Here is a 10,696-nt window from a genome sequence, read left to right as displayed (position 1 = left end):
GCATATGCCTGTGGAATTAAGGGCACATAGGAAAACTGGGAGACCTGGTACTTGGAGAGGGCCACTCCTGACTCCCTCCCTCTCCTCCTCCCCTCCCTTACTCCCCTCCTCCCTTCCCCTCCTTCTCCCTCACTTTCCTCCTTCCCTTCTTCTCCTCTTCCCCTCCCCCTTCTCCTCCCCTCCCATTCCTCCTCCCTCTCCCTTCTTCTCCCTCCCTTTCCTCCTTCCCTTCTTCTCCTCCTCCCCCCCCGCCCCGTCCCCCCTCCCATTCTCCACCCCTTCTCCCTCTTACTTCTTTTCCCAACCAGGCCCTCTCTGCCTCCATAACCTAGGCCAGTTCCAGTAGGCAGGTTATGGGGCAGGGGAAAGGTTCAGCCCAGGCCCCTCAAGGGTGAAGGCAACACTGATGGACCCCCAGCTCACAGTACTCTTCCTAATTCCACTCCCCCCACTGTTGATGTAAGTCCCTCCTGCCCCAGGTCCTGAGCACAGTCCTGCTGCCTTGGGCTCAGGAGCCATAGGCCTTTCTGAACCAGCCCAGCCCCGATCTTGAACAAGATGTGCCAAGTGTTTTCCCAAAGATGCTATCGCTTAGGCACCTGACCTTTTATTCAAGGGCAACTCAGCACTAGTGCAGAGAAAGAAGCAGAGCCCAGGGACCTGAGAAGGCGGCCTGGCCCAGGGCCTTGGTCATTCTACCACTCCTGGTAGCAGGTCCAGCAGGGGGCTAGCTTGGAAGTGACACCCAACAGAAAGTTCATATATAGTCTTTCCTTCTTGCCCCCTGCCACCTCCCAATTTGGCCTTCTTACCTGTAGGTTTCTCCAGTGACCATAGACCACAGAGACCTATTCCTAGGTCCCAGGCCCTCCAAGAAAGCACCTTAGGGTGCCAGTACACCCAGCTAGCCCAGCCCCAAGGACCTAGACCTTCTACCCTGGGCTGATTGATGCTATTGGTACAGAAGGGAGTAGGGACATTTGCCACCCCCCCTTTGCTCCAGTACAAGGCCCTTGTTTTCTCTCTGGTAGGAAAGTCTCCCTCCCACCCTCAACTCCTTTATCTCTGAGACAAGGGCTGGGATATGACCCAGAGATAGAGGCTGGGCCAGATTGTGCTAGTTGGTCTGATGGGCAGGGGTAGGGTCAGGGAAGCCCCAGACTCACTCACCCTTTGCCATCACATACTCTCGGACAATTGGGATCCAGAAGATCCCTTCCAAAGTGGCGAGAGATGGGGTGATTCCAGGAAAAATCTGAGAAAAGCCGGTGGACTCTGTGCCAAAGTTGCAAAAGGTTCCATAGGAGAGGATCCCATGGGGGTGGGATGCAATGATGTAGTTATGACTTGCGGAGAGCTCACAAGTCTTCACCAGCTGTCAGGAGAGAGGAGGCCAAGAAGCCGAGGAAGGGCCTGTCTGGGGATCAGGGGGAAGACAAGGCCCCGGCTTCCCCTTGGAGAGTTCCAGCTCCTCAGCCTCGTGTCAGCCAAGACTCCTCCCTCTCAGTTGCCAAATCTCAGCATTTCTTTCTCTACAACATCTGCTTCTCTATGTTTGCCTCAGACCAGACCCCCACCTACTCCAGCCTTCTAATGGTCTCCCTAATTCTGCCTCAAGTCTTCCCACTTGAATTCATTCCACACACAGTTGCCAAAGTGATTTTCCTAAAGAGTCACCTCCCTGCTCACATAACTTCACCTCCATGACTCAAAGGAAAATTCTCACTTGGATATTCAAAACCCTTCCTAACCTGGGCCCTGGCAGCAGTTCCTTCCAGGCTATCTATACTTGACTGCCCTCTACAGGCTCTATGGTCTAGCCATCTGGCCATGCTTACTATGGTTCCAACTACCCCCTCCATGCTTTTGCACTGGTACTACCCCCCCAATCCCTGCCATTGCTCCCTCATCACTTCTACCTATTAGAATCCTTGGCTTCCATTAAAATGGAGCTCCTATGGAAAGACCTTGAGAGCAACTGCTTATGCTGGTGACTGTCCCTCCACTCTCCCATCTAGGGATCCTCCATGCACCTATTTCTGGAAACGTTAGGACCCTGACCCCCCCAACCCCCTTAGAATGGAAGGCCCTTGAGGACAGGGACTGTTTCCCTTTGTCTCTGCATCCCTAGCACCCAGCACCGTGCTTGGCATACAGTAAGGACTTAATGAATGCTCACTGATTGGCAGCCCATTGGATAGGCCTTACATACTCTTCCTCTCTGGCATCAGTTTCCTCTTCTGTAAAGTGAGGGGCCTAAACTAGATGAGGTCCCTTTGAGCTTGAAATCTTCTGATCGTATGAGGATGGAAGCAGAGCAATAGGGCCCATCCTTCCACATGCCTTCCCTGAGGATGCTCTATCCATCCATGGACAAGCTTCTTTGGGATTCTACCTCAAAGGGCTGGCTGCTGAACCTTTGTAAAAACTGTAGGGGCTGTGTGTGTGTATGTGTATATATGTGTGTACATGTGCATATGTGTGTACATGTCTGCATGTTTATGTGTATCTGTATGTGTATGCGTGTGTATGTGAGTTTGTGCATGTGTGTGTATCTGTATTGTGTGTGTGTGCATGTGTGTTTGCACACGGGGTGTGTGTGTGTGTGCACATGTGTGTGGTATGGTTACTCACCTTAACAGGAAAATAGTCCCGAAAATACTTCCAAAGGGTCCAGTTCCTCACCCAGTTTGAACGCCTGCCACCTGTAGAGAAAGTGAAGGAAGGGGTGGGGGCAGGGAAAACTGGCCCACCCTGTCCTTCTGCTCTCTCTCTGGAGGGGGAGACAGCTTTCTACCCTCCCATGTCCCAGTAGAAGATTGGCCTCCCTGAGGAGGACTAGGGTGAGGGAGTGGAAAGAGCCCTAGAAATCGAAGTCACACCCCTCTAGCTCTACCTGGGAGCCCCCCAAGGCCTTGCGGTCCTGCAGCCATCTCCCACTCAGCCCTCCAGGCAGCGTGTGTGTGGTTTCTTGGGATTTCTGGGGTCCCCTTCCCCTTCCCGCTTACCTTGACTATGAGTTTTCCAGTCATATAGGAGCCAGCCTAAGGTCAGCACGGACACCATCCAGTACTTACTGAACAGCAGGACAGGCACAGAAATGATTGGGATTGCTCCTGAGGAAGTAGCAATGGTTGCTCAGTAACCCCCAGTCAAGTCCAAAGCCTTGCTAACATCAGTTTCCTTCTCTGCCAAGTCCTGGACTAGACCTGAGGTCATCTTGTCCAAGACTCTCACTTAGGCCCCTTCCCTGAGAAGTTTGGATTAGATCAGGGGGTGGCCCTGCTTGGCAGTCTAGTGAAGCCACACAAAACCCAACAGGGAGAGGAAGAAAGAGAAATTCCATTCAAAATAATTGCACGTAGTATCAAATAATTGGGAATCTAGCAGCCAATACACACACAAGAACTATATGGCAACTATTATAAAAGACCTTTCATACAAATAAAGGCAGATCTAAATAAATGGGGAAATATTACTTGCTCATGGGTAGGCAGAGCCAACATAATAAATATGACAATGCTACCAAAATTAATTTACTTACTTAGTGTCATACCAATCAAACTACCAAATATTAGGCAGCTAGGTGATGCTGCAGATAAAGTGCTGGGCCCGCAGTCGGGAAGACCTTAGTTCAAATCTGGTCTCAGAAATTTACCTGCTGTGTGACCCTGGGCAAGTCACTTAACCTCTGTTTGCTTCAATTTCTTCATCTGTAAAATGGGAATAATAATAGCACCTACCTCCCAGGGCTGTTGTGAGGATCCAATGACATTAATTGTAAAGTGCTTATGTGCCTGGAATGTAACTACTGATCACTTACAAGAACTAGAAGAAAAAATAAATTGCATCTGGAGGAGGCAAAGGTCAAGCCTGTCAAGTGAATCAATGAAAACAAAATGTGAAGGGAGGAGCTGTAGCTGTACCGGATCTCAAAGTGTATTACCAAGCGGTGATCATCAAACTACCTGGCACTGGCCAAGAAATAGAGGGCTGGATCAATGGAATAGATTACGTAGATAATACAGAAATATAATATACCCAACAGTCTCGTAGAACATAAAACACCACGTGACTTTGAGCTATCAGGAGCAGGGTTAGGGTTTTGGTTAGATTTCTAGAGGCAACTTGGGGAAAAAATGGAGAGCGATCCCAAGATCTGGGTTCAAACCAATATACTATCTCTGTGATGCTAGGACTAGGTGAGTTCCTTAATGTGTCCGGGCCCCAGGTATTCATTCATCTAAACCCACACATTGAAGAGGAGGTGCTGATCAGCACTCACTTAGAGAGTTTCACATGAAATTGCTGGCCTGGAGCAAAGGAAGGAAAGGCTCTCTCTGAAGACAGACTCTTTAGAAGGGGGCTGGCTTCACAACCTGCAAATCCATGCGTTGAGAAGGGAGGCAGTGTGCCAAAGAAAGAAGTGCATTGTATTATTGTCCTCTAGGGAGGAGTAAATTGACGAAACCAAGTACAGCCTGGGGTGGGGCATCTACCTGCCTGCCAAACTGACCTTCTGCTGGAAGACCTCTCCCCCCATACAGGGGAAAGCCTCTACCCTCAACATCTGCTCCAGAATGGTCTCAGTACTAAACCAAAGCCAGAATTTGCCCCTTTGCCACAGCCGTATCTATTATTCTCCTATCTGTCCTCAGGTGACTTCCTCTTACGCTCAAGACTGCTCTTATGGTCCTCCCCACTTCAGTCTTTTCTTCTCCAAGGTTCCTCTCCCAGTTCCTTCAGTGGATCCTTATATGGCCTGGCCCCCACCCACCCAACTCAGAGGAGCTGATTCTCAGGAAGTTTGACACATCTCTAGTGTAAACGCCTGACAAACCTGCTTTGGCCTCTGAAAATAAGGTAGCCTTCCAAAGGCCAGGCCCCACTCCGAAGGCAAAGGGGGAAGACAGGCTGTCACAGCCTGGATGCTTTAGGGAACAGGCAATCACTTGGAAACACTGGAGGCAAAAATTGTTGTTCAGCCTTTGTTTTCAAAAAGAACCAACGATGACACGAGTGACGTCTTACAAGACTCACTGGTGAATCACACTGAAGTGAGATAGAGCTGCACAAAGTTATCAGCCTCATTCTTTCTTCCAAAGTCATCAAAGTCCAGTGGCAAGACAAAAGTCAGGACACCTGGAGATGGCCCAGGATGCAGCAGACTACCTTGGCATCTTTGATGTCTAACCAAGCTCCAAGTGCTCCACAGCACCTGCTTCAGCTGCCTTCATGGCCATTGGAACAAATTGTTCTCATCTACCTGTTCCACCAGAGGAAGTCTGCATACGCCTGGGGTAGACATCCCCCTAACTCACTGATGGGTTTGAGATCTGTCGGTTACCCTCAGCCTGGTTTAACCCATCTGCTGAAATGGTTTTATCAGGGTGTGGTTGCTGTGCGTGCCACAGCTTCTTGGAGCCACAGGTGAGAGCTGGGGGATGCCTGTCACAGGCCATCAGTTATCCCATACAAGAATGGGCTGAGATGATGTAAACTATGATCAGCTATCTTGCACAAAGCTTTCCAACTCACAAGATACACAGCCTTGGGAGTCAGATTATGCAAGGCCCTGGCCCTTCTTTCAGATGATTATGTGAAAAGAATTTGGGAAGACAAAGGTGAATCACGGGGCAAACCAAAATCCCCCAAAGTCCCATTGGGGGTAGTTCCTATTCTTTTCCCCAAGTCAGAAAGCCTCATTCCATTTTCCTAGAGATCTTTGTGGGGATTTCTTTTTTGCCATGTGTTACTTTGATTTGTGTAGGCATCATATTCTTACTGCTGGATTGGAACTCCTTCAGGGCAAGGACTCTCGATTTCATTGACATAGAATACTGGAATGGTCACTGTGTTAGGAGTCCTAAGACTTGAGTATGACGCCTGGCTCCATCTTTTCCTAGCTGTGTGACTGGGCAAGTCACTTAACGTCTCCGACATTAGGAGGAAATGTCAAAATGGGAATAAAAATCCTCATCCCATTGAATTCCCAGGGTTTGGGTGAGATCAGTGCTCCATGAATGATAAAGGTCATCGAACAGCAAGCTAACTGGGAAACACAAGGGAAGCATAGAACACAAGTGGACAGCATTGAATGTCCCATTACCATGTCGAATTTGAGTTGGACATCACCATTGTGGAGCTCAGTGAGAGCAGCCGTTCTCTTGGCCTCAGAGGACCCAAGGGGAGTTTTGAGACATGGCAGAGGAGGAGGAAGGGTGGGGATGGCCAAGGGTGCCACTGGAGCCTTCTGAGACTAGTTTTTGAGAGATCTCATTAAGGAGGGAATCAGGAGCTGGAATTCAAGCCAACTCAATAACCATTTATTGAGTGCTATTTATGTACGAGGCACTGTGCTCAGTGCTGGAAGGACTCAGAGATCATTGACTTCAACCCTTTCATTTTTTTTTCAAAGTTGAAATTGAAGCCCAGAGAGAAGAGGAAGGACCTTGACCAAGATCAAAAAGCAAGTAAGTGGCAGGGCCAGGATTTGAATCCTGGTCCTGTGGCTCAAAGCCTGAGGCTTTCTATTCCCCAAGTAGAGGGGCTGAAGGTACTGGTCGCTAGACCAAGTAAAGTTGAAGGCTCATGGGAGGACTCCTGTGTAAGCATGACCAAGTTGGATCTTTTCCTGACTCCATCGCTTTAAAAAACTCCAACTCCCAGTGAGTGGGTCCCGTGTCCTTCAGGGAGGGTCTATCTCCCTAGTGAGGAAGATCAAGATTGCAGGGAGGAACTCTGAGGAAATGGACAGTGAAGAACGTCCCAAAGTAACCTTAACCTGAGTGGGAACTTCCCACATGTCCCACAAAGCCAACCAGGGGCAGCACGTAAGGTGCAAAGGGGGCTGGATCCAGACTTCAAGAACTGTGTTCAAATCCCTCCTTGGAACTTCTGGCTCTGTGACTTTGGTCAAGTCGTTCCCCCCTCGAGGCTTCAGTCTCCTCTGTAAAATGAGGAGCTGGCCCTTTGCAGCTCTAGCTCTGGGATCTGCTAACACACAACAGAGCAATGGATAGATGAGCAGCACAGTGCCTGGCACACAATAGGCACTTAATAAATGCTTATTGACTGATTGAGTGACAATGACTGAACAACTTAGGGCTGGTAGGCATGCTTGGTTCAACTCCTCTCTCTGTGAGAATCCCCTCCAGAGCCTTTGCTGAAGACCTCCAGTGACAGGAGACTCACTACCTTCTGAGGCAGTCCACTTTCGAATGCCCCAATTGTTAGGAAGTTACTTACTTCATTCCTCTGGGCAAAGAGCAGCTGCAAACTTCACCCACTATCCCTAGTTCAGCCTTCTGGGGCCCAGCAATTCACCACAATTGAACAAACATTTCTGTTATGTCTTATCATGTGTAAATCATTGAGGATACAGAGACAGACCTGGCCAAGTTGCTACCCTCCAGGAGCTTATATCCTGCTGTGGGGTGTGTGTGTATGTGTGTGTGACGCCACATGTACAAAGACAAGTGTTGTGAATACAAAAAAGAAATCCCTTATACCAACTCTGCCTCTGAAGTGGGGGTGGGGGAGGCATGATGGAGACATCCAAAGTGGGGGGCAGTGAGGAAGGAGATGACTTTCCTGAGAGTCTTCATTAAGTGGAGGCTTGGGGAGAAGCCCTTCAAATTCTGGAGACAGCTGTGCTCTCCTCTGGTCTTCTCTTCCACGTTCCTTCTCTTCTCCCTGGTTCCTTCCCTTGGTTTTCTATAGTTTAGTCTGAAGGCCCTTCACCAAACCAGTCATCGTCCCCTGGACACTCTCCAGCTTCTCAGTGTCCTCTCTAAAATGTGGCAGCCTGACCAGGGCATAGCTGCTAATTCTAGCAGGGTTTGGGCCTCACTGAAGGAAGACAAATGAACCCAGGTCTCACTGATGAAATGTTGCCCAAGCTTCTGGGCTGACTCCAGGTTGTTAGTGAGAAAGCCAAAGGCTCAGGGCCTTGGCAGGAGGGAGGGTGTCTCTTCTGCCTCTCCTGGCCCTGGCTCTGTGGAGCCTTCTGGGAGCAGTGTGAGTGTTGGGGCAGGAAGAAGACAGAAGAGTCTGCTTAGGTGGGAGCAACCTTCTGGGGAACATTTGCCAAGTCACTCAGACAGCCATGTGCAAACATTCAGATCATGCTCAAAGACCTTGAGGCCCTCTTTACTTTGGAAAGCTGAGTTCTCCTCTGGGCACTGTGATGAGATGCTTTTAGTAAGCAATGCTCCTTCATTTTTTCTGGGCCTCAGTCTCTCCAATTGTAAAATGGTAGAGAGGCAGTTGGTCTCTGTAGTTTCCAAGGGTCTTGGTATCTATTTTTGATCCATTGTTCTTTGAAACTAGTGACCCTGCCCTTTGTGTGGAGAAGAGAAGCCTGAGGGTGGGGTTGGATAGCAGCCCTCTCCTAGGACAGATGGTTGGCCACCTTCTTAGGCTGAGGAGGCTGGGCTTCTGTATTGGTAATTAAGGTGGCACTTTTTTTTTTTTACTGTTTTCTCTTTTATAATGCTAAATTAATTAAGTGCCTTTGATTAAGTCTTACTAGGTGCAAAGCTCCAGGCCCACACCCTTTTGCTAACTAGGTACTAAGCCCCAGGCTCACACCCTTTGGCCTATTAAGTGTGAATCCTTCAGGCCCTGGACAGAGTATAAAAACTCAAAGGTCAGCACTTTGTCTGGGGCTCTCATTCACTGGTGGAGTGTTGATGTGGAGACTCTGGGCTGCTGTTGTTTGTAAGAGCCCCCCCCCCCCCCGGCTTTGAAGAAACCTAGAAGTTTCTTTTGGGGGCTCTCAGTCACTGGAAAAGTGGTGTGGGATTCTGGGCAAGCCATTGTAACTGCCCCCCTGCTTTGCTAACCCACACCCATTGGTTCTTTGGCAACTATGAATTGTGACTTGGTGTGTTTATATTGTGTATGTTTGTAATTTGTTTTTATTGGTTTTGAAGTTCAGGGTGCTGGCTTTTCCTCCTGAACTAAGCGAATGATATTTGTATGTTGGATTAAAGTGAGATTGTAAAGTAGATCAAAAGAACCTGTGTTAGCAGCCTTCTGTGTGCTGGTTGTTGTTGGTCTTACACGGCCACAGTAGCTGCTAGCAGATTGTTGCTACAGCTTCTCAAGCCATCTAGGCCCATCCGTATCACCCAAGGGCTCCTTTGACGTCTGCTTCTCGACAGTTCCTATGATCAGTAAGTGGTGACAGAGCTGAACAGACTGGCTCCATGCCAAGTCCAGCACTCCTTCCACTGCCCCTCCAGCCCTGGCCCAGCTTGCCATTTCAGTTTACTCCCCCCACAGTAGTTCCCTCCCATTTCCCAGCACCCCTTGCTTTCTGCCCCCAGATTGGAAATTCTTTCACGGCAGAGACCATCTTGTTTGCTTGCATTTGTGTCTTCAGCACTTAGTCCCATGCTTGGCATGTAGTCCTTCCTTGAAAATGTTCTCTCTATTATGACACCCTGCTTCATCCCCCCAGACCACACCCAGCCAATTGGCATACTTTATTGTTTCTACCTATTGAACATCTTAGATCACAGAAGTACAGATGGGAAGATGGAAGGGAGGTGTCTCATTTGCTACCCCGCCTACATTTTACACATGAGGGAGCTGAGGTCCAGGGAGAGGAAGGCATTTGTACAAGTTCACACAGACAGCAAGTGGCAGTTGCAGGATCCGAACTCTGGTCTTCTGACTCCAGGGCCGCCAGGTGGCGCTTCAGTGGATAGAGCCCAGGGCCTGAAGTCAGGAAGGCTCACCTTCTTGAGTTCAAATCTGGCCTCAGACACATACTAGTGTGTGACCCCGAGCAAGTTACTTCACCCTGTTTGCCTCAGTTGCCTCATCTGTAAGACGAGCTGGAGAAGGAAATGGCAAACCACTCCAGTATCTTTGCCAAGAAAACCCCAAATGGGGTCACAAAGAGTGGGACATGACTGAAAAATGAATGAACAACAACTTCTGACTCCAAATGCAGCAGTCTCTGCACTGCTCCACAATGCCTCTATCTGCCCCCTTCTCTCTACTCCCACGGCCACCTCCTTAGCTCAGGTTCCCATAGCTGCCCTTTTGAATTTCTGGCCAAGGACTGAGTAGAACCAATCTAATTATGCTTGGAAACATTTCACACACTTCCAAATAGCTGGCATATTCCCCTTAAATGTTCTCATTCCCCCAGCTAAGCATCCCCAGTTCCTTCAATGTATCCTCATCTACATGGTCCGGGCTCCCCTCTCCTTCCTGGTCATTTATCATGTCCTCTCACCTCTGAATACACTTGAAGTGTGGTGTCCAGGGCTGAGCCCCGGCAGAACTTCTGGTGACATGAATCTTGGGTGGCCAAGTGATCTCAGTGAGGCAGGTGGGCCTCCATCCCCTCCCTGTGGGCCCACTTACCTAGTACCACATATAGAGGGATCCATTGTAGAACTGAAAGGGTCTGGAGGGCAGCCTGGAAATCCAATGTAAAGCCAAAGGCCATGATGTCCCAGCTGTGGCACAGAGCCCACACAGAAGTCCCAAGCCCTACAAGTTCAGTTAAGCCTGAGGACTTTGCTTCACATCTCATCCCTGAGTCCTTTTAGCTCTCTGCTAATTCCAACTCAACCTTTCCTCTAGCCCTTTTCTGAGCACAGACACACCCCAACCTCCTACACAGAAGGCCAGCCTGCCTCCACCTCTGCCTCTGCCTCAGCAAGACCCTGGCCAG

At 49.3% G+C, this 10,696-nt stretch overlaps 2 protein-coding genes across 2 annotated transcripts in view; both read right to left on the bottom strand.

The window, feature by feature from the left end:
- The window catches only part of LOC118832681 (ras-related protein Rab-6B-like), a 74,755-nt gene extending 74,236 nt beyond the window's left edge, over positions 1–519 (bottom strand). The window contains exon 1 of the mRNA XM_036740012.1: positions 424–519. Coding sequence (XP_036595907.1) covers positions 424–519 — 96 coding nt within the window. The remainder of the gene's footprint in view (positions 1–423) is intronic.
- A 643-nt stretch (positions 520–1,162) lies between these two features.
- On the bottom strand, positions 1,163–10,468 carry LOC118832680 (diacylglycerol O-acyltransferase 2-like protein 6). The gene is made up of 4 exons (XM_036740011.1): positions 10,384–10,468; positions 3,009–3,116; positions 2,635–2,705; positions 1,163–1,375 (listed from the first exon to the last, which is right to left on the bottom strand). Exons 1-4 carry the CDS (start codon positions 10,466–10,468, stop codon positions 1,163–1,165), a joined length of 477 nt encoding a protein of 158 aa, XP_036595906.1.
- Between the last annotated feature and the right edge of the window lie 228 nt (positions 10,469–10,696).

This window comes from Trichosurus vulpecula, chromosome X (genome assembly GCF_011100635.1).
Source record: "Trichosurus vulpecula isolate mTriVul1 chromosome X, mTriVul1.pri, whole genome shotgun sequence".
In the NCBI taxonomy this organism is placed as follows: Eukaryota; Metazoa; Chordata; class Mammalia; order Diprotodontia; family Phalangeridae; genus Trichosurus; species Trichosurus vulpecula.
The sequence above is the reverse complement of the archived record's forward strand: the minus strand, read 5'-3'. Positions and strand labels throughout refer to the sequence as shown.